The sequence below is a fragment of the Staurois parvus genome, unplaced genomic scaffold, assembly GCF_062004578.1.
Source record: "Staurois parvus isolate SC_StPar_1 unplaced genomic scaffold, SC_StPar_1.0 ptg000287l, whole genome shotgun sequence".
NCBI lineage: Eukaryota > Metazoa > Chordata > Amphibia > Anura > Ranidae > Staurois > Staurois parvus.
This window is the reverse complement of record NW_028318083.1, coordinates 3160891-3185243: the sequence shown is the minus strand read 5'-3', so window position 1 is coordinate 3185243 and position 24353 is coordinate 3160891. Positions and strand designations below refer to the sequence as shown.

At 39.4% G+C, this 24353-nt stretch overlaps 1 protein-coding gene across 2 annotated transcripts in view; it reads right to left on the bottom strand.

Annotated features, from left to right (window-relative positions):
* Positions 1–817: 817 nt before the first annotated feature.
* LOC149458323 (N-acetyllactosaminide beta-1,6-N-acetylglucosaminyl-transferase-like) overlaps positions 818–24353 on the bottom strand; it is an 81570-nt gene continuing 58034 nt past the window's right edge. The window contains exons 2-4 of one of the 2 annotated variants that reach the window (XR_016313441.1): positions 23390–23479; positions 7318–10730; positions 818–1570 (exon numbers count right to left, since the gene is read on the bottom strand). Coding sequence is in view for 1 of the 2 variants with exons in the window: in XM_089682181.1 (XP_089538307.1) it covers positions 10540–10730; positions 23390–23479 (281 nt within the window). In the remaining variant the exon portion in view is untranslated. Of the gene's footprint in view, positions 10731–23389; positions 23480–24353 lie in introns of both variants that reach the window. The other variant, XM_089682181.1, reaches the window with a different exon arrangement.

Genomic DNA, 24353 nt, shown 5'->3' with positions numbered 1-24353 from the left:
GGCTATTACATATGTGGACTATTTTAAATACTTGGTCATTTTTATTTTTCACAGCGCTACACCCTTCATTTTTCTTTTGATCATTTAGAGCTATATTGGAACCTCTTGGTGTTTTAGCAGCTATCTTTAGGAGCGCTCACTATACTCTTATTTTGATTTGTTAGTTTTTGTAATAGGTTGGCTCAGTTTAGACACACCTGGTAGATAAAACATGTGGCACAAGGTTCTCAGATAAGCTGGAATGTGGCCTGCAGTTTCCCCTCACATCCTTGCATGAGTCAAAAAAATGGCACAATTTCCATAGCTTGAATTTAGGTCATGTAACATATTTTAGAGTAGATGTACTGTATATGGTAGGCATACAAAGCAGGTTTGAGTGGCTGGATTAATATTTGATACATGACCATTATTGAATATCTGTGGTACCTGTATACTGTATGTTGCAAAATAAGATCCATGCAAATGGGAGACACCTTGTTCACCTAAAACTAAAGAAAAACTAAAGTAAATATACATACCTAAACTGTCAGACACCATGAAGAAGGTCATTTTTTCACTTCAGCTTCCTAAGACTCCGAAATACCAGGACTTTCTGGCATGTAAGAATTGGCCCACCACCTTCTGTATTCTAAAACTTGCTATTGCTCTTTTTGTGTCATGCACAGCTTCATTGACCAATAGAAAAACTAAAGAGGAGGAAGAAGATGAGGTTAGAATCTCAACCCAGCTTCCTATTTATTATTTATTTACATGTAAGGATGGTGTGGGATTTGGGTGATGTAGAAAGCTAAAGAAATTAAGAGAGCACTACAATGTCTGTTGTTCAGTATTTTTTTTATTACTCACAATAGTATCAGCAAATTTGTATCAGCCATTACATTTTGAAAGTGACACAGACAAGTGTCAGGCTTTCTTGAGGCACATAGTCTTTTTGTAGCAGACAGCTCTACAATTCAACCTGATGAAGGATGGAATGTCTAATAAAAAAACTATAACTGTGCAATTAATATTTAAAACATTTACAGCATGCAGGACTTCTACAACACAAGTGCAATTTGCAACTCTTTGGAGATATGCTTGGAGGTATAGTAAAAGCCACTTCACAGTATAACACCCTATACCAAATGGTGCTACAACAGTTTCAGTCATCAAAACTGATTAAATATGTATGCTTTGTATATGTACTGTGTAATGTATTTCCTTCATAAAACATGTAAACACTTTATTATGGTTAAATTTTTCACCATTATAAATTCATCAGATTTACAGAATTTAAATAAATATATGCAGATGGACAATAATTATTACAGTCATTAAAATAAAACAGTCCATTTGTCAAACAATACTTGATTACTCAGTGCAGTACACAGTTTGGATTCTAAAGAAGGAAAAGCTTGATTCTAGTGCATCACTATAGTATGTATAGAGCTTTAAAATTCCACAGTACCACACAACTGTAGTAGGACTAACAAAGACAATGAAATGAAATAGCCTAGTCTATGGAAAGGTAATGTACTGCAGTTGACCATGGTACGTTCCAGTGATTCACTTCAAATACTTGTAACGGTTACTGTAACAAAACAACAGTTATGTGTTTTAAAAACGTCTGATCAATGATAAACAATGAAAATCAAAATGATAGGTATCAACGATTGGCAACAATTGAGGTTGCCAATTTTGCCATGTAATCAATACAGTTTCGGGCAACACAACATAGCAGTGGTATGCGTCAACTCCTGAGAACCACATTTTAGGGCCATATAGCCAGGATCCAGCCAAAACCTCTCATTTAAATTGTGGATATAGGTCCTGTCAGGTGTTCCTATAGGAAAGATTCTGTCAGTGACTCCACTGGTGTGATTCATGTCACATCCTGTAAAAGCAGGGGATTCTCCTTGAAGGAGAAGTATGGACAAAGCTCTTTTGGCTATATTTCTCCAGCGGGTCACAGGAGTGTACTTAATTGTGTACTCCTGAAACCCAGATTCAGGTTAAAGTCTGCTGTCAGCTGACATCAGAGAGCCGGTCCAGGCTTTGCAGGGATCCCAACAATAATGTAGGGATACAGGCAGATGCCTGACCAGCAGCTGGTTCTGCCTCTCAGCATGTTGCTGAGAGCTTGAGCCAGCCGCTCCCACCCCCTCCACAGCCTGGTGCTCCAATGAGCCCCGGAGAGGCAGAGAGTCAATGTCCTGTGCTCAGAGCAGACCTAAACACTGAGCAATCACTCAGTTCTCTGTGCAGAGCTAGTGGGGGACAGCTGCAGCATCTGATGAATGCTGCAACATCTGTGATAGTATGTATGTTTGCTTTTTTTTTATCCTAACACTTCTTTTTTAACGAAAACACATATTCAGTAGGATGAGGAAGGATTGGAACTTCTAGCTAGGCTTTTATTGTTGTCTATACCCTCCTGGTCCAGTAATGCCTGAACCGCCCTTTCTGGTATGGATATCACAGGTACAGGAAACAAGGAAAAATCTCCCCAGTGCTGTCACAGGTAGAAGTAAAGACGTCACAGAAATGTACGTGTGTATGTTATCCCTAACACTGGACTTCTCCTATTTGCTGCACAGAGCTGTTCTGTACTTCCAGACAATGTTATTGCAAAGAGACTCTTTATCCCTCTCTGTTCTCATCTTGGACTACAAGGGTTGTGGATAGGAAGACATTGGGAGAGGTTGAGCAGTTTAGCAAACGACAATGGGCAGGACTGACATTACTCAGTCTAAAAAATAATGTGTCTTGTCAACATACTATAGATAATTAGGAGCTGGGAGCATTTCTGGCAGATCAGCAGGTATTTTGCTGTACTTGCAGGCATTTTAATGGGATAAAACATGGGGAAATTGATGGACTGCATATGTTTTTATTTTGCCTTGACGTATGCTTTAACTCCTCTACACTCTATCCAAAACTAAAAAAAAAGTGTTTTGATTATTTTTTTGATCCACTTTATTCATTTTAAAGTAGGACTGACATTAGCTTTTTTAGTTTCAACTAGATTATGTAAGCGTTAGGACCTCTATCAAGTTTTTATTACTATTGCCATCTAAGTTTCTATTGGGGAAATGCTTTTTTCCTTTTTGACACAGAGACAAGACAGGAAAGAAGCAGAAATCTGCCCAAAATTAGATGAAATCCCACCATGAAGGGCCGAATTCAAGCACTGAATCCATAAAGATGTGAAGGTTAAACACAGCCTCGATATTTAGAAATCACCCAAGTGGCCATCTTTTGGCTCAGAACTTGAATTCAGTCCTTTATGTACCTTCTGCAATCACACGGATGCTTGTGCTTTTGATTCAACATTTGTTTTTGTTCTAAAGAACAATATTGGCAGCATAGTCCCAAGGACTGTATTGTGGATAGCCTTTCTCTTCCCCTGAGGAAGCCCAGGTTGGGCAAAACATGTTGGGAAGCATCGTCTGTGCACCGCAGGAAACAGTCAAGCGTGTTGTGATTGTCAAGTCCATTGTAACTATTCGTATTCAATGAAATTTTATTGCTATAAATAAATAGTAAAAATCTTTAAAAGATTATTTTGACTATCATTACGCACCGTCAAGCTCTCCTTTGTATAATTTTGACAGGGATGCAGTGCAATATGCTGATTGTCAACCATTCATCATTCTTTCAATTTTGTATTTTAACATGTTTTCTTTACATATGGGTGGTAAGTCATGCATTGATATGCAGGAATAAATCATGTTTAAAATGCAGTACAATGTATTCCTATGGGAAATATGCATGAAAACAAAATAAAGATAAAAAGGCAAAAAGATATGGGGAAGAAGTGTACTATTAAAACAATGGTACAAAACTCTCAATGCACTTGGAAATGTGACCTTAGCAGATGAAATGAGTTGACAGACATGTGAAAGGCTATGAGAATTCTTTCTAAATGTTTGCTTTGAGTTACCCTAACCAATGCTATTTGCTCTGTTACTAAATAAGCTGCATGTAATATGTGTGATGTAAGACTACAATGCAATCTGCTGAGAATAAACCTAACACCATGTATGACAGCTGGGAGATTGCATTACAGAAATGCTGCAAATGTGATTCAGTGCAAATTGTGTGGTTAGTTAACTGTCATACAATCAGTGAGCATCATACAACCAGTAAATGCAAAGTTCAGCTAAATGCCACTGATAATTGTGAGTATCACACTGGCTTTTTAAATATTGGATTCCCATGAAGCAGATTTAAAGAGTTGAGTACAGCAGAATAAAGAGGCAAGGGTTAAAAAGACCTTCTAATTTAGGCAGAATAAGTTATTTAGAGGCATAAAATTATGCCTAACTGTAGAGTCGGTTGCTTGTCAACATAACCGTTCATCTTTCCATGCCTTTAACCCTGCACACAGATTTAAAATAACACACATAAGGCCACGTAATATTAGTACAAATTTAACGGAGCGATTTACAGATGCTGGGTGGCACAGTGACCCTAGGAGGGGAGATTTACTAAAATTGGAGAGTGCAAAATCTGGTGCAGCTCTGCATAGAAACCAGATTCCATTTTTTTTAAAAGCTTAATTAAACAATGTTGAAGTTAGAAGCTGATTGGCTACTATGAACAGCCGCACCAAATTTTGAACTCGCCAGTTTTAGTAAATCAACCCTCATAGTGCCACTTTGACATCTAGGAGTTTTTGATTTGATGTTGGTAAATAACATCTGTTTCATGCTATGATATTCTTCCTGATTCATATGGCTTTTTAAAAAGGTGCTTCTATTTGCATCCATGGCTCAAAGTTCTTTGTTACAAGAGGTAAATACAAACAACAAACAGATAATATGTTGTAGGGTCTGCTCCTACTTTATATATAAGATAATAATTAACATTTTTAAAATATTCTATGATTCCTGATTCATATGGCTTTTTAAAAAGGTGCTTCTATTTGCATCCATGGCTCAAAGTTCTTTGTTACAAGAGGTAAATACAAACAACAAACGGACAACGTGTTGTAGGGTCTTCTCCTACTTTATATATAAGATAATAATTAACATTTTTAAAATTATTATTTTAACAGAATCAGGAAGTGTCTACACCAGGGGTGGACTGACAACTCATGGGGCCCCCGGGCAATAGGGGATCATGGGGCCCCTGTGCCCTTGCCCACACTCAAAAAAGCCTATAAAAAAGGTATCAGGGGCATTTCATGGGGCCCCCTACTGACCCCGGGCCCTCGGGCCCTCGGGCAGTGCCCGAGTGCTCGAATGGTCAGTCCGCCCCTGGTCTACACATACTTGCAGATGCCTCCAAAATTTTCCTGCAATGGCCAAATGCTGGGCTAACAGGTCTGGCCAATCAGAATGGCCTGTGACAAGCAGGTTTGGGAGTCTGCTGCAGGTATGTGCAAACCGTGTATATGTGTATAAGCGTGCAAAGTGTGTATACCTACAGTAGTTTACCTACCTAAGAAGAAGGGGGGGGGGGAAGTTCCTGCACCTATTTTTGAGAAAAAAAGCCCTGGTAATCACTGACTATAGGGTATATCTTTAATCAATTTCAGATTTAATTTAAGTTTTTACAACACCCACTGACCACTATAATAAAAAAAATATTAAAAAGACACTAAATGATGTGAACACTGAATAGAAATGTATGTATTATTTAAATGAAATATTCAAAGTAATACAATAAATGTATTGTTGCCTTTTGCGATGAAATAAATATGTGAGTGTATAATGGTAATCTAAGCACTTGCACTTCCCTGGTAAGAGTCCTTCTGATACTGTAATGTGCTTGCATAAGCATGTTGATGTTTTAGTTTAAGTATAATTTACATAATGCCCTGATAAATCTTTGCTAATAAAATCCCTGTTAAATATTTCTGTCAATTGTCATAAAGTAAATATATTCTCTTGCAGCAGCAATATCAGTGTACTACAAAAGTGCAGCTTTGAACACATTATGTTGTCTCATGAATGTCTTTCATACAAAGCACAATGGCTAAGAAAGAAATATTGCCCAGAGTGGATACCAGTACGTCTTAAAGTGTATGCCACTTATTTACAGAATGCAAACTGCATTCTGGAATGTTTGAGGAATACAAACACTAAGAAGTGGAGTGATAAAAATCAGAATAGCTTACGTATTATTAAATGATGATTCAGGTGACATTGGTTGGAAAATACCAGAATCACTTTGCCTTATCAAATGTGAACTACAGTACAATATTTAACAGTCTTATATTTATCCTCAGTAGTATCAATTAAGAAAAAAAAATACAAACAAGGAAACAAAAAAACAGCTGCACTGTTTTTAAACCTAATCATTCATTGTGGCCACATTATCATATTAAAATCTATTTTTGTGTTACTGAAACTAGTACATTATTTTAATTGTAAGGGTTTGAGTGCTTAATGGAGAAGCATAGCCAAAGCTTTTTTGGCTATACTTCTCTGGATCACAGATATGCAGTTAGTTCTGCACTCCTGTGACCCGTTTTCTGCTGACAGCGAAGACAGAGCCAGTCCACACAGAATACTGGATTAGCAGCTGGCTCAGCCTCTCAGTGATCCACTGAGCACCTGAGCCAGCTCCTCTGGCTCCCTCTACAGTCGATGCTCCAGTGAGATGGGAAGAGCCGGAGACTGACAGTTGAGACTGACAGTTACGGCTCTCTGGTCAGAGCGGAGGACAGAACTGAACAATCACTGTTTGATTGCTCAGTTCTCTGTGCAGAGCCGGTGGGGGACAGATGCCACATTGGATTGATTCTTTATCCACCTAGGTGAGTATAATGTTTTATTCCTAAAGCCCATAGTTCTCTTTTATGCAACATTCTGGAAAATGAATGCCCCTCAAAAGAAGTCAATAACATCACTGAGACTTAAAGTGGAGCTCCATTCAACCTATCCAAAAATAAAAGTCAGCAGATACAAAAACTGTAGCTGCTGACTTTTAAAAAACAGCCACTTACCTGTCCCTCGGTCCCATGGTGTGTCCCCCGCAGCTCGTTTCACCGGCCGTCCTGTATTCCAGGAGGCCGGCATCTTCAGTGTGGGCACCCCACTGTGCATGCGAGAGTAGCGCTGTAACATGTCCCAAAAGACTACAGGGAGGGAGGGAGACAGGACACCTTCCGCTTCCGATTGCCTAGGCGATTGGACTGGAAGTGGGAGCAAATCCAGGTACCCTCTCTCCCCCCAGCCCCCCAAAGGTGCCAATCCTTAATGGGAAGCGGGGGAGCAGTCCTTAAAGCTGAACTTCCCCTTTTGGGTGGAGCTCCGCTTTAAAGTATATTTCCATTTATGTAGTTAAATTTTAGAAAACCCCTTTACAATTTTTGTAAGTATTGCTTACCTTTTAGGCATTTTTCAGGAGAATGCCTTATGGCTGACTTCAAGGATTTTTGGACAAGCTTGGAGTGAATCTGTCCTAAAAAACAGACAAAGTCTCACAAGGACAGGCATCTAAACAAGGCAAGCTGCAATTTTTGGATATTTTTTAAGTTATGTTATGTGAATGAGGACATGTAACAAATATAAGGAAGGTGTTATCCCAATTCGGCTGCTAAACTGGAAATATACTTTACATTGAGACCCCTCATAAACGCTAAATACATTGATTGGCATACTTTCTGGCAACAAGATTTTCTTTACATTGTGTTAATAACTAGAAAACATTCTAGTGAACCAATGTATTTCCCCATGCAGGGCATGGTTCTCTTTATCTACATCCGCACCATCAGCTAATACTTATTTGCTTCCAGGAGTGAGCAGAGTTAGCCCTGTTTAAGTTCCAGGGGAAATTTCGCTTCCCTCCATTCCATGCCAGAGCACTGAGTGACTGAACAGTCAATAACCAAGCATCAGCAATGTCATGTAGGACAAAAAAGGAGTGAGTTACATGCTCCATATAACTGGAAACACCAGAACATTTTTTTCATTTCTGGAGATCAAACAGAGCATCAGTGAGGGGAAGGGAAGGTAAGCACAAGCTGCTGGTGGAGCTGCAGTTAAAAGAGAAATTTGGGATTACAAAAAAACAAACATTTATACTCACCTAGGATCGATGCTGCATCTTTCCCCCGCTGCCTCTACACTGAGAACTGAGTGATCAGTTCTAGGTCTTCAGTGAGCAGAGAGCCGGTTGCTTTCAGTCACGGGCTCTCTGCTCTGCCCCTCCAGTGCTTATTGGACCTACGTCTCCTTTAAACTGATCCTTCTATTTTAGCAGCACTAAAGCCAACATTTTCGCCAGGAAAAAGACCTATCACCTATTTGGAGATATACAAGGTAGGCCAACTTCCTTAGAAAATAATAATTCTAGCATTGTTCTGGAGAACTAAATTTGCTAAGGAGCTTTTTTGGCAAATCAATGATGGAACAACTGACATGGGATTCCATGCACTGTCTCTACTGCTTCCTGCCAACTACAAGCCAATTTTTTTGATCAGTGGAGGGATGGTCACTAGTACACAGTGTAGTTATTGCCTCCTATGAATATGCATAACTGATGAAGTACAGAGTGCATACATACTTCAAGCAGGCCTTGACCAACAGACCAGCTAAATATCAGTTTATTCCTGGTAAGGCTCTAAAGCAAATGTTCTGTGTTCGTTTCCAATGGCAATTTTGGTTGCTTGAGGTGGGAGAAGCTATGGGTGGAGCTGAAATAATTTAAATTATGCCCTTGGGGCAAATCACAAATATCTGTCAAATGACGAGGCTCACAGTTTTAATGTCAGGAACTTAGAGCTAGCCCTTGATGTATTGGACTGTTTGTATGCTTTTAACATTATATTTGTCTTTCTGATTTAAAACTTTGAAACTGGTACATGTGCTATATATGCCTACTTTGTTACCTGCTTGTTTACAGTGATACAGATCAAGGTTAAGCATATAAAAGATAAAACCGACAAATAAAACACATACTTTTTCAATGTTTTCCTTGATGGAAGCACTGTTGTAGCATTTGACAGCTCCTGCTACTTTTCATATGCAGTGGTAAACATATGCATTTTATCAGTCTGTGAGCTCAGGTACAGCCAGATAGGACAGTGAATTTTGTGGCACCAGGCAAGCGTCTATCACCCTTCATGTGTAGAACAGTGTTATGATCATGAGCAGGGGCGGACTGACCATTTGGAAACGCGGCACTGCCCGAGGGCCCGGGGTCAGTAGGGGGCCCCATGAGATGCCCCTGGCACCTTTTTCGTAGGCTTTTTTGAGTTTGGGCAAGGACACAGGGGCCCCATGATCCCCTTTTGCCCGGGGGCCCCATGAGTTGTCGGTCCGCCCCTGATCATGAGTGATTTTATTATACTCATAAATCTGGGACAGTAGGATTGGTTTACTAAAGGGAAATGGACTCTTCACTTTGCAAGGAAATCTTCCCCAGAATTTAGTGAATGTTGTGCAGTTTCACATTGCAAAGAATACCCAATCAAGTGCAAGGAAAAGAATTAAAAAAAAATAACAGCATTTTTGTTCACACATATTTGGATGATGAATGTCAGCAGAGCTTCACCTCATTCACTAAGCTCTGGGGAAAATTCCCTTGCAAAGCGCAACATCCTTTGCAAAGTGACCAGCCTATTTGTTTTTAGTAAATCAACTTCTATGACTTTACTTTACATTTTGGCTTTAACTAAGTAAAATGGGCAATAAGGCTCCATGCACACTGGGCGTTGTAATACCGCTGGTAACATTAGCTGTGTAAAGTCATGTTAAAAACGTGGGGTTTTCAGCGTTTTTTAGCATTTTTGCATTAACATTTTGCCACAATTTTTCACATTTGCAGTTTTTAGCATTTTTTTTACAAAAAAAAATTCAAAAACGCTGGTTTGCCCCGTTTTTCCTCTAGAAACCCACTAGTTGTGGGGGGTTTTTCCAGCCAAAAAATGCTGATTACAGTCTATGTGTGCCTGGACACATAGGATAACATGCTGGGGAGTTTACTCGCTTTAGAAAAAAACGCCAAAAGCCAAAAACGGCAGCTGTAAAAACGTCCAGTGTGAATGAGGACTAAATCTTGCAGAACAAAAATGCAACATGCTATATTTTTTTCTACATTTGTTATGATTTATGTAGACAAAAGGTATGGGTGAGGATGCTAAACTACTCCTAAATGGAGTTTATAATGCCTGGTAGAATTACAGTACAAAGACTGGATGCTTTCTGATCTGTTGGTCATCTTAGTCTGAACACTCCCTTGCTGTGCTGCATTCGAAGGCCATGCTTTTCATAAAATCTAACTGCTAATATGTTCCTCTTCTGTGTGCAGACTGACACTATATGAACCAAATGACGGTATAATTTAGATACAATCCATTTCATGGGAACTGCATCTAATAGCAGCATAATATGCTCATAGCTTAATAACACCAGTAGAAAATATAATGGTACGAGCATTGTGAATAATAGAGCTTAAAAGGAGGAAGCTGCTTGATGGTATCTGCTTCTTGACTTCAAATTGCCTTTTAAGGACAGTGGTTAAGAGATAGTTATGTACTCTGTGTGTCATATCCATATTAGAGCACTTTTATCAATTCTTCAGTTTTTTTTTCCAGCAGTGTACTGCTTAGAGGTACCAGTCAGGCTGCACAGTGACCTCGCTCTGATTAAGTGATCGCTCTCGTATCTTCATTTCTAGGCATTCCAGTGTCGGAGGATAAGATTTCAATTCAAACTTGTTGGCATAAATACTATTGGCATTAATTAACCACTGTAAGTCCCCTGTTCCATAGATGCAGATATCCCGAACGTAATGGCCTAGAAAATAAGAAATAAACATTTTAAAACATGTTTTCAATTTCCTGACGTATCACAGTAACACTTCTGAGGGCCCATGCACACCAGGCTTAAAAAAACGCCAGTTTCTTTGGCAGAAAAAAATAAACGCTCATATAAAGCATTTTTGTACACAAGTTTATGCATGTTTACAAGCTTTTAGAAGAGTTTAGGAGTATTCCGCATTTTGTTCTGCTAGAAAACCACTCTCAAACCAGAACAGTTTTTTTCCTGCCTCTAAACACTGAGCTTAAAATATGCCTCTAAACGTTCTAATGTGCATGGACACAGGGGTGTATTTAGGCTTTGTGCTGCCCTAGGCAACCCAAAAATTGGCACCCCTTCCCCCACAGAAAGAACCTGACATTGACCAAGAACACCCCTGCCCTTCACGCGAGCCTTCCACTACCACTGCCCCCCATACACCAGCCACCATCTCCCATGGTGAGAGAGAGAAAGACACTCACCTTCACAGCTCCGGACATCCCCAGGAACTAGAGTCTGGCTGTGCATACACCATCATGAAATCCACAGCATCTCTCAGAACCCACCAGGTCCCCATGCCGCGTGTGTCCCTTCCATTCCTTCTTCCAACAGGCAGTGGTGCCCCCCCTGAAAAATGCCGCCATAGGCAAATGCCTTGTGGTAAATACACCCCTGCATGGACATATAGGATAACATTGAGCTGCTTCTACAGGCCAAACACAAAATTCATGTAGAAGCAGCGATTATTAAACCCAGTGTGCATGGACCCTGAATCATTTGAAATATGTTTGACTTTTGGAATATAACACGTTTTTAGCAAGCTTGAAGTTTTGTTATTAGTTTCTTTCCAGTTCACTTCAGCGAGGTTTAAATCTATATCTTTCTCAGTGAGTTCTGCACCTGATATTTCTATAGAGAAGTGCAAATCTGCAACCAAGATAATAATCTGTGAAAGTCACCCCATGCATGATGAAAGATATCTTATTCAGGAATTTGGTTTAACAGAGGGATACTATGAAGGTGAAGGAAAGAAAAAAATGGAGGTTTCCTTCCCTCTGTGTCATTACATAGATCATATTCAGAGCTAATCAAAGAAAAAGTCTTGAAAATAAAGAAATTAAAAAAGGTCTTTATCTCTTGATTACATATCCAATAAGTGTGTGACAAGCAATTTACACACTGTATATGATTTTGTTAATAGAAGCAAAAAATGTTGAATGTTGGAGTTACATAATAACATAACAGTGCTCTGGTTACATTAATAATAAAAGCTTGCCAAATAAAATAGGTGGAGTAAGTAAAATCAGTTTTGAGACAAAACAGCATAGATGAGCTAAAGTGGACAGGAATAGTCTTTATTCCAAAACAAAAGAGATTAGGAAAAATTGAGACTCAGAATTAGTAGTAGAGTGTTATTCTGGTATTGCATGATCATAGTTATCTTATTGACAGGGTCTTAGGTCTCAACATCCATGTTTGTCATGATTTGTTCAAATGATTGTAAAGTTAAATTAAAAAAAAAATAACAAACACTCCTGGACATGCCTGATGAAGGGGTCCTGTGAGACTCCGAAACGTTGCCTTGCTATAACTAAGTGATCGTTCATTCAAACTTGTGAACCCATATTGGTGATCCTTGCTGTGCTGGTGAAATTCTCCCTAGAAGACAATACTAGTCCCCTACTTTTCCTACCCTGTCATTGTTTCTTCTTTTACTCTACATTCATCATGTAGAGTCACCTATGACTGGACCAACCGGTCTTGACTACATCTTCCTACCTACTTCTCATATTTCCATTTTCCCTACTTCATTCATTTACTTTTCTTCTTTCATCCATTCACCCTTTGCTTTTCATTGTATTAATTCATTCTATGCTTCTACCAGTTGTCTATTCTTTGTTTATTACCCTGCACTATCCTTCATTGGCTTCACATCTATCACAATCTGGTTATCCTCCAGATTCTTTACCACTTTGCCCCCTATTATTCACTCTTTTTCTCTTTTCCTCTAGACTAAAGCTAAAGAGTGAGCCATATTGTACATAGTTCTTGGCAAAATACAATTTATATTGTACAACAGTTTCTCAAAATCAGATGATATAGAAAAAAAAAAGTTCAAGGGTAATTTTGAAGAACTTTATATTGCCGTGTATGTGAGTACATGGGCATCTATGAGTACCTTGTCTCACACTTCAGTAAATTAGGCCCTTGGTTTTTTTTTATAGGAAAAACAGTGCTCAGTACTTGGTGTGAAGTTATATGAATTTTATGATAAGAAGCAGAGGTGAAATTGGAATCACCCCTTCTGAAAACCTGGGGTTGGATTTGGGATGGCAGTGGTAGATATCTCAGCACATGAGTTTTCTCTAAAAAGAAAAACAAAGATACCAACTGTCCTGAATTTGCCAGGACAATCTCCCATCTTGGCTCTCTGTCTCTCCTATGCTGTGTCCTGCAACATGTCCTGGGATCACAGCATCAATTTTGAGTTCTCGCATATGAGCAGTAACTCAAAAGGCATTTGTGGGGGGTGGGGCCACAAGTGGGCAGTTACAACATATTTATAGATGTAATCTGGGTAGGACCATTCATAATGTGGGAATGATGGGCGATCTCCACATATACACATATTTAGAAGCAGGGTCTGGGTAGGACTAACCTATGAAGCAGGAATAATTTGGGCATGACCACTCAGAAACTGGGCAGATAAAAGGGGTAGGGTTACCAACATCCAGGGAGTCGGGATCATATTGTTGGTAAGTATGTTATCACCGTTTATCAAAAACTGAAATATTACTTCTGATTACCGTATGTCTCCTATCTCATAGATGCATTGCCAAAGACTTTTAAATAAATTACCCATTATATTTAGTTTGGTAGCTTTCTAAACATAGGTTTTGGGTGGGTAAATAATTAAATGTTATTGTGCAGGTAAAGTGTTTTGTGTTGGCGTAACATAACTGTTTGCACTGCACTGAGATAAATGTTTTCTCCTGCAGACTGCATAAAGTGACTCACGTAGATCTTATTCCCCAGACGCTAGCATACTATAAACACATCCGTAGGGTCTCTCACAAAGGAAAACTTTAATATTCCCTTGATGTCTAAACTGCTATGGAGATAAAACAAAAGATTTTGCAGAGCACAAACTAAATTATTTTTCCCCTATTTATATTCTACTGCTTACTTCTTTAATAAATAGGTATGCTGGAGAACATTCCACACAAAACATGCAAATTAATACAAGTAGTTCATAAAGAGTTTTTAGAGGAACAGGAAAATTTTAAATATTGAAGTCCAGGAAAACCTTTTTTTTTGTTTTATTTTTTTTTTTACTTCTGTATAGAGTGAGCAATCATTAGGGTTTTTACTGCATATTGGTTCTTTGCTAGAGTGGTTTACCTTCACTTATTGTCATGGGACAGGAAACAAAGATAAATCTTCAGCAGGGACACAGTCTGCCAGCAATAGCTGATGGGGGTTCTAGACTTCCCATACTCTGCATATTTTTATTGCTGTATGTGACCCTGCTACAGATTTCCTCTATAATTTCCTTATATTCTCTGTCAGCTAAAATCATTGACATGGTGACAGTAGGTAAGGAGAAATCCCTATAGGCCCACCATACACTTTACAATCTGACTGTGCAATCTCCTTTAGATGTACCACACTCAGGGGCGGACTGACCATTTGAGCACTCGGGCACTGCCCGAGGGCCCGGGGTCAAAACGGGGCCTCATGAAATGCCCCTGGTACCTTTTATAGTCTTGTTTGGGTGTGCTTTGAGTGTGGGCAAGGACACAGGGGCCCCATGATCCCCTATTGCCCGGGGGACCCCATGAGTTGTCAGTCCGCCCCTGACCACACTTATGTAATGCAAGGGCCTGTCTGACTGGATACAAGCAGACTGGTTCACGTAGGTCCTCTGGTGAAACTATTCAGTGCTCACAGAATTAAACTGGAAGGCATGAACTTATGATCTCTACATAATGTAACATGGGCATGCTGGAAGCCATTTTGTTCTTCATATTCTATTTTCATGGCTTCTGAACAAAATTTCTAACACCAGACATTCTTGGTTTCTTACAGCATACTTTCCCAGATTCTGGGGGGAGGGTTGGGTTGTTGGGGGAGGGGGTATAGTGGTACCAGACAGAACTGACCAATGGTACTAATTTGCAAGAATAATTGAGGATTCCATGTCTTGATTGATTTGTTTTTTCCATGAACATCTGTAAAAGAGTTCATATTAAAATGTACGTACATTGCATATAGTGTTATTATTATTTGACAGGATTATTTTTTATTTATTTTGTAATTACTAAATTAAGTCATTTGGGTTTTATATTACTATATTCAATCTCTCTCTCTCTCTCTATCTATCTTTTATCTATATTAATTGGTTTTGTTTTCAATAGTATAAATAATTATTTTAAGGTTATTATATTATATTACAGCATCTGTATACTATGAAAGAATTTAGATAATCAAGAAATCTCAGTACAAATGAACTCAGCGAATGTCTGTAAGATGTATCGATAGAAAGTTTTTCATAATCACTTAAGTAATACATTATTTTAAATGACACTAGTCCCAATTTGTCTAACCAACCTTGTCAAAAGAGTGACTATCTCTTAAGTTTAAGATGTATTGATAGAAATGTTTTCATAATCACTTAAGTAATATATTATTTTAAGTGACATTGGTCCCAATATGTCTAACCAGTCCTCTCAAAAGAGCGACTACCTCCTAAATTTATTGCATTCCTAAAAACTGAAGGTTACAGGTCAACCACTAACATGGCACAGGAGGTTGTAGGAAAAATCCAAGATAATCCTATACTGCCCCCTTCAGGTAATTGAAATAATTTAGTAATGAACATGACACCACGAGTGATGTAATGGTTAGGTGAGATAAGCTTTGCCTGCCTAGGTTTTTTGGGTGATTAAAGTTAGAAGCTGACAAAGGAGGGGGGAGACAAGGGGCAATAGACGGACATACACACACACACAGAAGTGAGCTGACCAAAAGCTGACATCACTGATACCATAGAATCTATATTGGTAATGTATAATTTTCATGTTTCTACAGGCAATTTATGCTTGTCTTATATCTGCAGCTATACCTTTTAGTATCATATCAGTTATGATTAGCACCAGAGATGATTTGAAATAATTTTAACTGCAGCATAAATTATCTTCATTTCAATTCTCGGGGGCGGGAGGATTCTCTTTGGAATATCCCCATAGATGAGTTTTAGCCTTTAGTCAGTGGTTTAGTTGGGTTTTATTATTATACAGGATTAATATAGCATCAACAGTTTGCTCAGCGCTTTACAATATAACGGGAGACAATACAGCAACAATACAGTTCCATACAAGAAGGTTGGGAGGGCCCTGCTCCTTGGAGCTTACAATCTAGGAGATATATAGCAAAGTAGACAACTTAGTAGAACATTTGTTCTTGACCTCAGTTAGATTCTAAGCTTATTGGATTGTCCTGTGTATGGTATTCTAAATCAGTTCATGCCAATGTGAACTCTGAGCTTTGATTATCTGGTTGTAGAGAGATCAGGTGGTCAATTTGCATAGCCTTTGTCATATTCTGCTGAGTTACTGACAGTTTACTACGCTGCATTGCTGACAGTTGGTTCTATTTCATTAATATTTGATAATATTGCTGGTTTGAATTTGTAACCATTAATTTTGATTAGATAATTGAATCATTAGTTAGATTTAACCACTTGCCCTTCAGAGATTTTATCCCCCTTCCTGACCAGGCCATCTTTTGTGATAAATTTAGGCCAAAATGTACAGGTGAAACTCGAAAAATTAGAATATCGTGCAAAAGTTCATTTATTTCAGTAATGCAACTTAAAAAGTGAAACTAATATATGAGATAGACTCATTACATGCAAAGCAAGATAGTTCAAGCCATGATTTGTCATAATTGTGACAATTATGGCTTACAGCTCATGAAAACCCCAAATCCACAATCTCAGAAAATTTGAATATTGTAAAAAGGTGCAATATTCTAGGCTCAAAGTGTCCCACTCTAATCAGATAATTAAGATAACCTGCAAAGGGTTCCTGAACTTTTAAATAGTCTCTCAGTCTGGTTTAGTAGGAATCACAATCATGGGAAAGACTGCTGACCTGACAGTTGTGCAGAAAACCATCATTGACACCCTCCATAAGGAGGGAAAGCCTCAAAAGGTAATTGCAAAAGAAGTTGGATGTTCCCAAAGTGCTGTATCAAAGCACATTAATAGAAAGTTATGTGGAAGGGAAAAGTGTGGAAGAAAAAGGTGCGCAAGCAGCAGGGATGACCACAGCCTGGAGAAGATTGTCAGGAAAAGGCCATTGAAAAGTGTTGGGGACTTTCACAAGGAGTGGACTGAGGCTGGAGTCAGTGCATCAAGATCCACCACACACAGACGGATCCTGGACATGGGCTTCAAATGTCGTATCCCTCTTGTCAAGCCACTCCTGAACAACAAACAACATCAGAAGCATCTTATCTGGGCTAAAGAAAAACAGACCTGGTCTGTTGCTCAGTGGCCCAAAGTCCTCTTTTCTGATGAGAGCAACGTTTGCATCTCATTTGGAAACCAAGAACCCAGAGTATGGAGGAAAAATGGAGAGGCACACACTGCAAGATGCTTGAAGTCCAGTGTGAAGTTTCCACAGTCTGTGTTGATTTGGGGAGCCATGTCATCTGCTGGTGTTGGTCCACTGTGCTTCATTAAGTCTAGGGTGAATGCAGCCATCTACCAGGAGATTTTGGAGCACTTCATGCTTCCTTCCGCAGATGAGCTTTATGGGGATGCTGACTTCATTTTCCAGCAGGACTTGGCACCTGCCCACACTGCCAAAACCACCAAAACCTGGTTCAATGACCGTGGGATTACTGTGCTTGATTGGCCAGCAAACTCGCCTGACCTGAACCCCATAGAGAATCAATGGGGCATTGCCAAGAGAAAGCTGAGAGACATGAGACCGAACAATGCAGAAGAGCTGAAGGCCGCTATTGAAGCATCCTGGTCTTTCATAACACCTCAGCAGTGCCACAGGCTGATAGCTTCCATACCACGCCGCATTGAGGCAGTAATTGCTGCAAAAGGGGCCCAAACCAAGTACTGAGTACATATGCATGCTTATACTTTTCAGAGGTGCAATATTGTTCTATGTACAATCCTTGTTTTATTGATTGCATGTAATATTCTAATTTCCTGAGATTGTGGATTTGGGGTTTTCATGAGCTGTAAGCCATAATCATCACAATTATGACAAATCACGGATTAAACTATCTTGCTTTGCATGTAAGGAGTCTATCTCATATATTAGTTTCACCTTTTAAGTTGCATTACTGAAATAAATGAACTTTTGCACGATATTCTAAATTTTTCAAGTTTCACCTGTATTCGGCTACATGTCTTTGCTAAAAAAAAATCCCAATATGTGTAAATTAATTGCTTTACGTAAAAGTTATAGTGTCTACAAATAGTGGTATATATACTGGAATTTTTTATTTTTATACCAGTAATATATCAGCGACTTATAGCGGGACTGCAGGACTGCAGCGGGCATTCTGACACTGGGGGGGAACTGACTAACTGCCACTGACATCCTCAGTGGCACCAATACAGTGATCAGTGCTAATAAAAAAGCAATGACACTGTACTAATGACACTGGGAAGGAAGGGGTTAACATCTGGGGCGATCAAAGGGTTATCGTGTGCCGTTTCACTGTGTGCTGTGTATGTGTATGTGTTTTACACTGTAAGCACACTGCTTTGTATGGCTCTGCTATACAGCGCCATACAAAGCAGTGTGCCGGAACTGACAGGGGTGAGATCTGTATTGCTTACATACAGGTCCCTTCTCCGTCCGTGATACTCGGTGATTGCCGGCTCGTGGAGGGGAAGCGGTTAATTATTATTTATCATCACCAATTATATTTTAAATTACCATTTTGCATTGATTTTTATTATTAATAAATATATACTTTTGCCCATTTTTGCTTTTTATTTCGTCTTCATATTATCGCAAAGAAAGAACTCGCATTATCAGTTGATTTATGGAGATTAGTAGGGAATCTCCTTAATTCCAGATCCCTGTCTGTTTTCATAAATTATATGCTGATTATTTTTTTCAGAGCTAAAGTTCTGAAACCTCATATTACATACAGTTTTGGTAAGCCTAAAGTTAATTATATAGCAATTGTATGATCAGATTGTAACGTCTATGACACATGTGCCAAACACAAGACCCACGGGCCAGATCCGACCCTCCAGGCCATTTCATGAGGCCCTCGAAACTCTCCTGCAGTGGCGGCATCCATCTTCATTTTTGCCTTCACCTTGTCTCAGTAGTCAGCAGTAGAGAGGAGGAAACAACTCCTCCAGCAGGTCCTGCATTTGTCTGTGCAGCCACAGAGAGGCTTGTCCCCCCCATCTTAGCAGTCAGCAGCATAAGAGGAGGACAGAACTCCTCCTACAAATCCTGTGCCTCTCTGTGAAGCCACAGCACCCTCTTCTCTCCTTCTCCTCTGGTTTCAGCATACAGCAGACTCTGCCAGCTGACTCCAGCTCTCCTCTGGTCCTCCTCCATACCCTGCACTTTCTGCTTCCTAACTGTGTGCCCAGCTTTTTCCAGGCAGCAGCACAAGGTAAGGGGGCTGCACTGTGATGTAAGGGAGAGTGGGGGACTCTTGACTACTGATGGTGGGGGGGTTCTTGACATTTGATATAAGGGGGCTGGGGTGCTCTGGACATCTGCTTATAATTATTAAGGGAATAATGCTATTCTATGCCAGTTGAAAAAGAGGGTTGCACACAGCTGGTGTTATCCACAAGGAACCTTACTAGAGACTGCTCAGACAGAACACTATGGCAGAACCATTTTCTGTGTGCGCAGTCTCTGGTAAAGTTTCTTGTGGATGATACCAGCGGTGCGAGACTCTTCTTCTCATATTTGCATCATGTGATACAGATATGGGAGTGGGCTCTAAGCCAGTCTCACATGCCCTTCACAGCCTAAATCTTAAGTTATCTCTAAAACCAGTAATAATTGAATGCAGAGGCAATTATTTAATATGATATAGAGTAGATACATTTATACAGTTGCAAGAAAAAGTATGTGAACCCCTTGGGATTACGTGGAGTTTTGCATGAATTGGGCATAAAATGTGCTCTGAACATCATCTAAGTCACAAAGATAGAAGAACAGTCTGCTGAACATAATACTACACAAACATTAGATGTTGCCATGGTTTAATTGCACATAACATGTAAACATTCACAGTGCAGGGAAGAAAAAGTATGTGAGCCTTTGGACTTAATAACTGGTTGACCCTCCTTTGGCAGCAATAACCTCAACCAAATGTTTCCTGTAGTTGCAGATCAGACCTGCACAACGATCTGGAGTAATTTTGGACCACTCCTCTTCACAAAACTGTTTCAGTGTAGCAATATTCTTGGGATGTCTGGTGTGAATCGCTCTCTTAAGGTCATGCCACAGTATTTCAATTGGGTTGAGGTCAGGACTCTGACTGGGCCACTCCAGAAGGCGTATTCTGTGCTGTTGCAGCCATTGTTTTGTTGAATTACTTGTATGCTTTGGGTCATTGTCCTGTTGCATCACCCATCCTCTGCGGAGCTTCAGTTGGCAGACAGATGGTCGTACGTTTTCCTGCAAAATGTCTTGATAAACTCTGGAATTCATTTTCCCATCAATGACAATCCCTCCAGGCCCTGAGGCAGCAAAGCAGCCCCAAACCATGATGCTCCTTCCGCCATGTTTTACAGTGGGGATGAGGTTTTGATGTTGGTGTGCTGTGCCTTTTTTCTCCACACATAGTGTTGTGTGTTCTTCCCAAACAACTCAATCTTGGTTTCATCTGTCCACAGTATATTTTGCCAGTAGTGCTGTGGAACATCCAGGTGTTCTTTTGCAAACTTCAAATGTGCTGCAATATTCTTTTTGGACAGCAATGGCTTCCTCCGTGGTGTCCTCCCATGTACTCCATTCTTGTTTAATGTTTTCCTTATTGTAGATGTGTCAACAAACATTTTAGCATGTGCCAGAGATTTCTGTAGGTCTTTAGCTGACACTCTGGGATTCTTCTTTACCTCATGCAGCATTCTGCGCTGTGCTCTCGCAGTCATTTTTACAGGACGACCACGCCTAGGGAGAGTAGCAACAGTGCTAAACTTTCTCCATTTGTAGACAGTCTGTCTTACCATGGACACATGAACATCAAGGCTTTTGGAGATACTTTTGTAACCCTTTCCAGCTTCATGCAAGTCAACAACTCTTGATCGTAGGTCTTCTGAGAGCTCTTTTCTGTGAGGCATGGTTCACATCAGACAGTGCTTCTTGAAACCAGTAAACCCAAAACAGGTGTGTGTTTTTTAAGGGCAGGACAGCTGTCAGCAGCACATCCAATATCATCACACTGATTGGAGTCAAGGTTGGCTTACTCCTGGCTCCAATTAGCTCTGGGAGAAGTCATTAAGCTAGGGCCTCACATACCTTTTCCTCCCTGCACTGTGAATGTTTACATGTTATGTGCAATTAAACCATGGCAACATCTAATGTTTGTGTAGTATTATGTTCAGCAGACTGTGTTCTTCTATTGTTGTGACTTAGATGACGTTCAGAGCACATTTTATGCCCAATTCATGCAAAACTTCAGATAATCCCAAGGGGTTCACATACTTTTTCTTCCAACTGTAATTGACTCAATGATGGCAAGAAAGAATGTTCTGAAAAAAGATTTTTCATAATACCTGTGCACGTTTGAAAAAAATCAAAACTGTATATGGCCAGCTTAACCTATAACCAGAAATACTGCTACAGGGCGGCACATATATATATATATATATATATATATATATATATATATATATATATATATATATATACACGTGATTTTGCATTTCCGGGTGGGGGCCATTCGCAGCTGTGGCTGTCAATCACTGGGTCCTGGCCGGTGATTACTTGCCGGCGCTTGGTGATTTCCAAGAATCTCCGACAGGTAAGAGAAGTGTTTTGTTTACCAACAGTTCTCCCTGTCAGCTTGGGTTCACAGCACAGCTATCCACAGCAGTGTGATTACAGTGAAGCACACTGACACCACCCCCTAGTAAAACACTCCTAGCACACAGTTAACCCTTTGATCGCCCCTCATGTTAACCCCTTCCTGCCCAGTGCCATTAGTACAGTGTCAGTGCTTTTTTTTGCACGAATCACTGTATTGGTGTCACTGGGGATGTCAGTGGCACCAAATCAGTTCCCCCAATGTCAAAATGTCCACCGCAGTCCCGCTATAAGTCGTTGATCGCCACCATTACTAGTAAAAATAAAAAATAAAAATCCCAATATATATATACCACCATTTGTAAACGCTATAACGTTTATGTAAACCAATTAATTTACACATATTGGGATTATTATTTTTTAGCAAAGACATGTAGCAGAATACATTTTGGTGTAAATTTATGATGAAATTAGATTTTTAAAATTTTTTTACTGGACATGTTTAATAGCAAAAAGTCAAAAATATTGTTTTTTTCTCAAAATTGTCAGGAAATTGTGCGAAAAAAGGATGTAAATTTAATTTGGGTGCAGCGTTACATGACCGTACAATTGTCAGTTAAAGTAACGCAGTGCCGTAACACAAAAAATGGCCTGGTCAGGAAGGGGCTAAATCCTCAGCAGGGCAAGTGGTTAAAGTGGTTATAAATACCTTAAATGAAGGAAATGAACAAAGCATATCCTTTTATTGTGTGTACTTTGTGTGTAGTGTGTACCTTATCCCAAACCACTGAGTGATTTCTGTCTGCTCTGTCATTCTTCTGCTGTCTGTATGAGTCAGTTCTGACAGTCTATTCCAATACCAAGCAATTCCAGTAGACAGCCACACCTCCACTCCAGCACACAGCGAGTGATTGACAGCCTCAGCTGTGCATGTTTCCCTATGAGACTGTGTAGAGGTGGTGTGTCCTTTCCCTCCTCTCAGGTCTCAGAATACACTCAGCTCGCTGTACAGTGTGTGATATCAGATCCCCGCCCCGGTGTTCTAGAGCTCAGAGCTGTGTTCTGGAGCTGTGTAAAATGTGCACTTTGAACAGCTGTAAAGAAGAAAGTGTTACAGATTAACAGGTATAACTTTTGAAGGAGGATTTGTTTAATCTCTGTGTATCACCCAGTCACTTCAGTGGGCATATTCAAGTGTTTACCACCACTTTAAGAATGATTGCCCCTGGGAATGTCTGGCTGTGTTGGCAAATGCCTATAAACATAAAATAGCTACCCACAAACATAACATAGCTACCCTTTCAGATAGTAGCTAGCTGTTTGGCTGAAAAGTCAAGATGAATCAAAAAGAGAAATTCAAGGAGTATGTAGTAAGGAATTATGTAGTTATCTTTCTTTATTTGAATATTAGAATGCATTTCTGCCATGATTTAATCTGTCTCCACACAAAGAGGCAACTACAAAATGATGCACAAGTAAGAATCACAATTTCTCCTTGTGACATGCATTTTGAAATCATTTATATTCTATTATACAGTATACTTTGATGCACTATCATTATTCGCTTTTATACATCAGATATTAAAGAAGTAATGAAAATAAAGGAAAAATTACCATGACAACCGCCATGATCATTCATGTCTCTCCACTTAATTGCTCTGAGGTCACCTTCCCATTGAGCATCTGGCATCGATCCCGGTACATCTAAAATTGAATACATTACATTAAATCGATAATTTCAAAAGCAGATTGGCAAAAGTGCTTCCAGCATGAGAGTAATAGATGTTTGCGAATTGCCCATTGTTATTCATTATACTTCCTTGTACAACAACATTTCATAAATTATAAGGGAAGAGGAATAAGCAATTAGCCTAATTTAATTATAAAATTTAAAAACTAAAAAAAAACATAAATCCGCGCTAAGAATACAATGTGCACAAAAATTTTAGCAGCTAAACAGTATTACCCTGATACCAGGCAATTCGAAAATTACTATACAAAAGTGCAGCGCTTATATAAATATAGTGATAATAAAAGTCCAAAATGAGAATAAAAAGTTCAAAATATGGAATGAAATCAGAAAAAAGTGGTTCCAAAAAGGCTGTGATGAAACGGAATTTTCAATGATAGCTGATATGTCACCAACAACTCGCATGCAAGGCTTACCAGAACAACATGACCCCCTGTTTAGTTGCTAACATTTTTGTGCACATTGTATTCTTAGCACATATTTACATTTTTTTTAGTTTTTACATTTTATAATTAAATTAGGCTAATTATTGCTTATTCCTCTTCCCTTACAATTTTTGAAATGTTGTTGTACAAGGAAAGTATAGCTGATGTGTCACCAACCACTCGCATGGAAAGCTTGCCAGAACAACATGAGCCCTTGAAAGAGCGCTTTACAGGGGGTCATGTTGTTCTCTTAAGCCTTGCATGCGAGTGGTTGGTGATATATCAGCTATCATTGGAAATTCTTCTGTTTCATCACAGCCTTTTGGGAACTACTTTCTTCTGATTTAATTCCATATTTTGGACTTTTTATTCTCATTTTGGACTTTTATTGTCACTATATTTA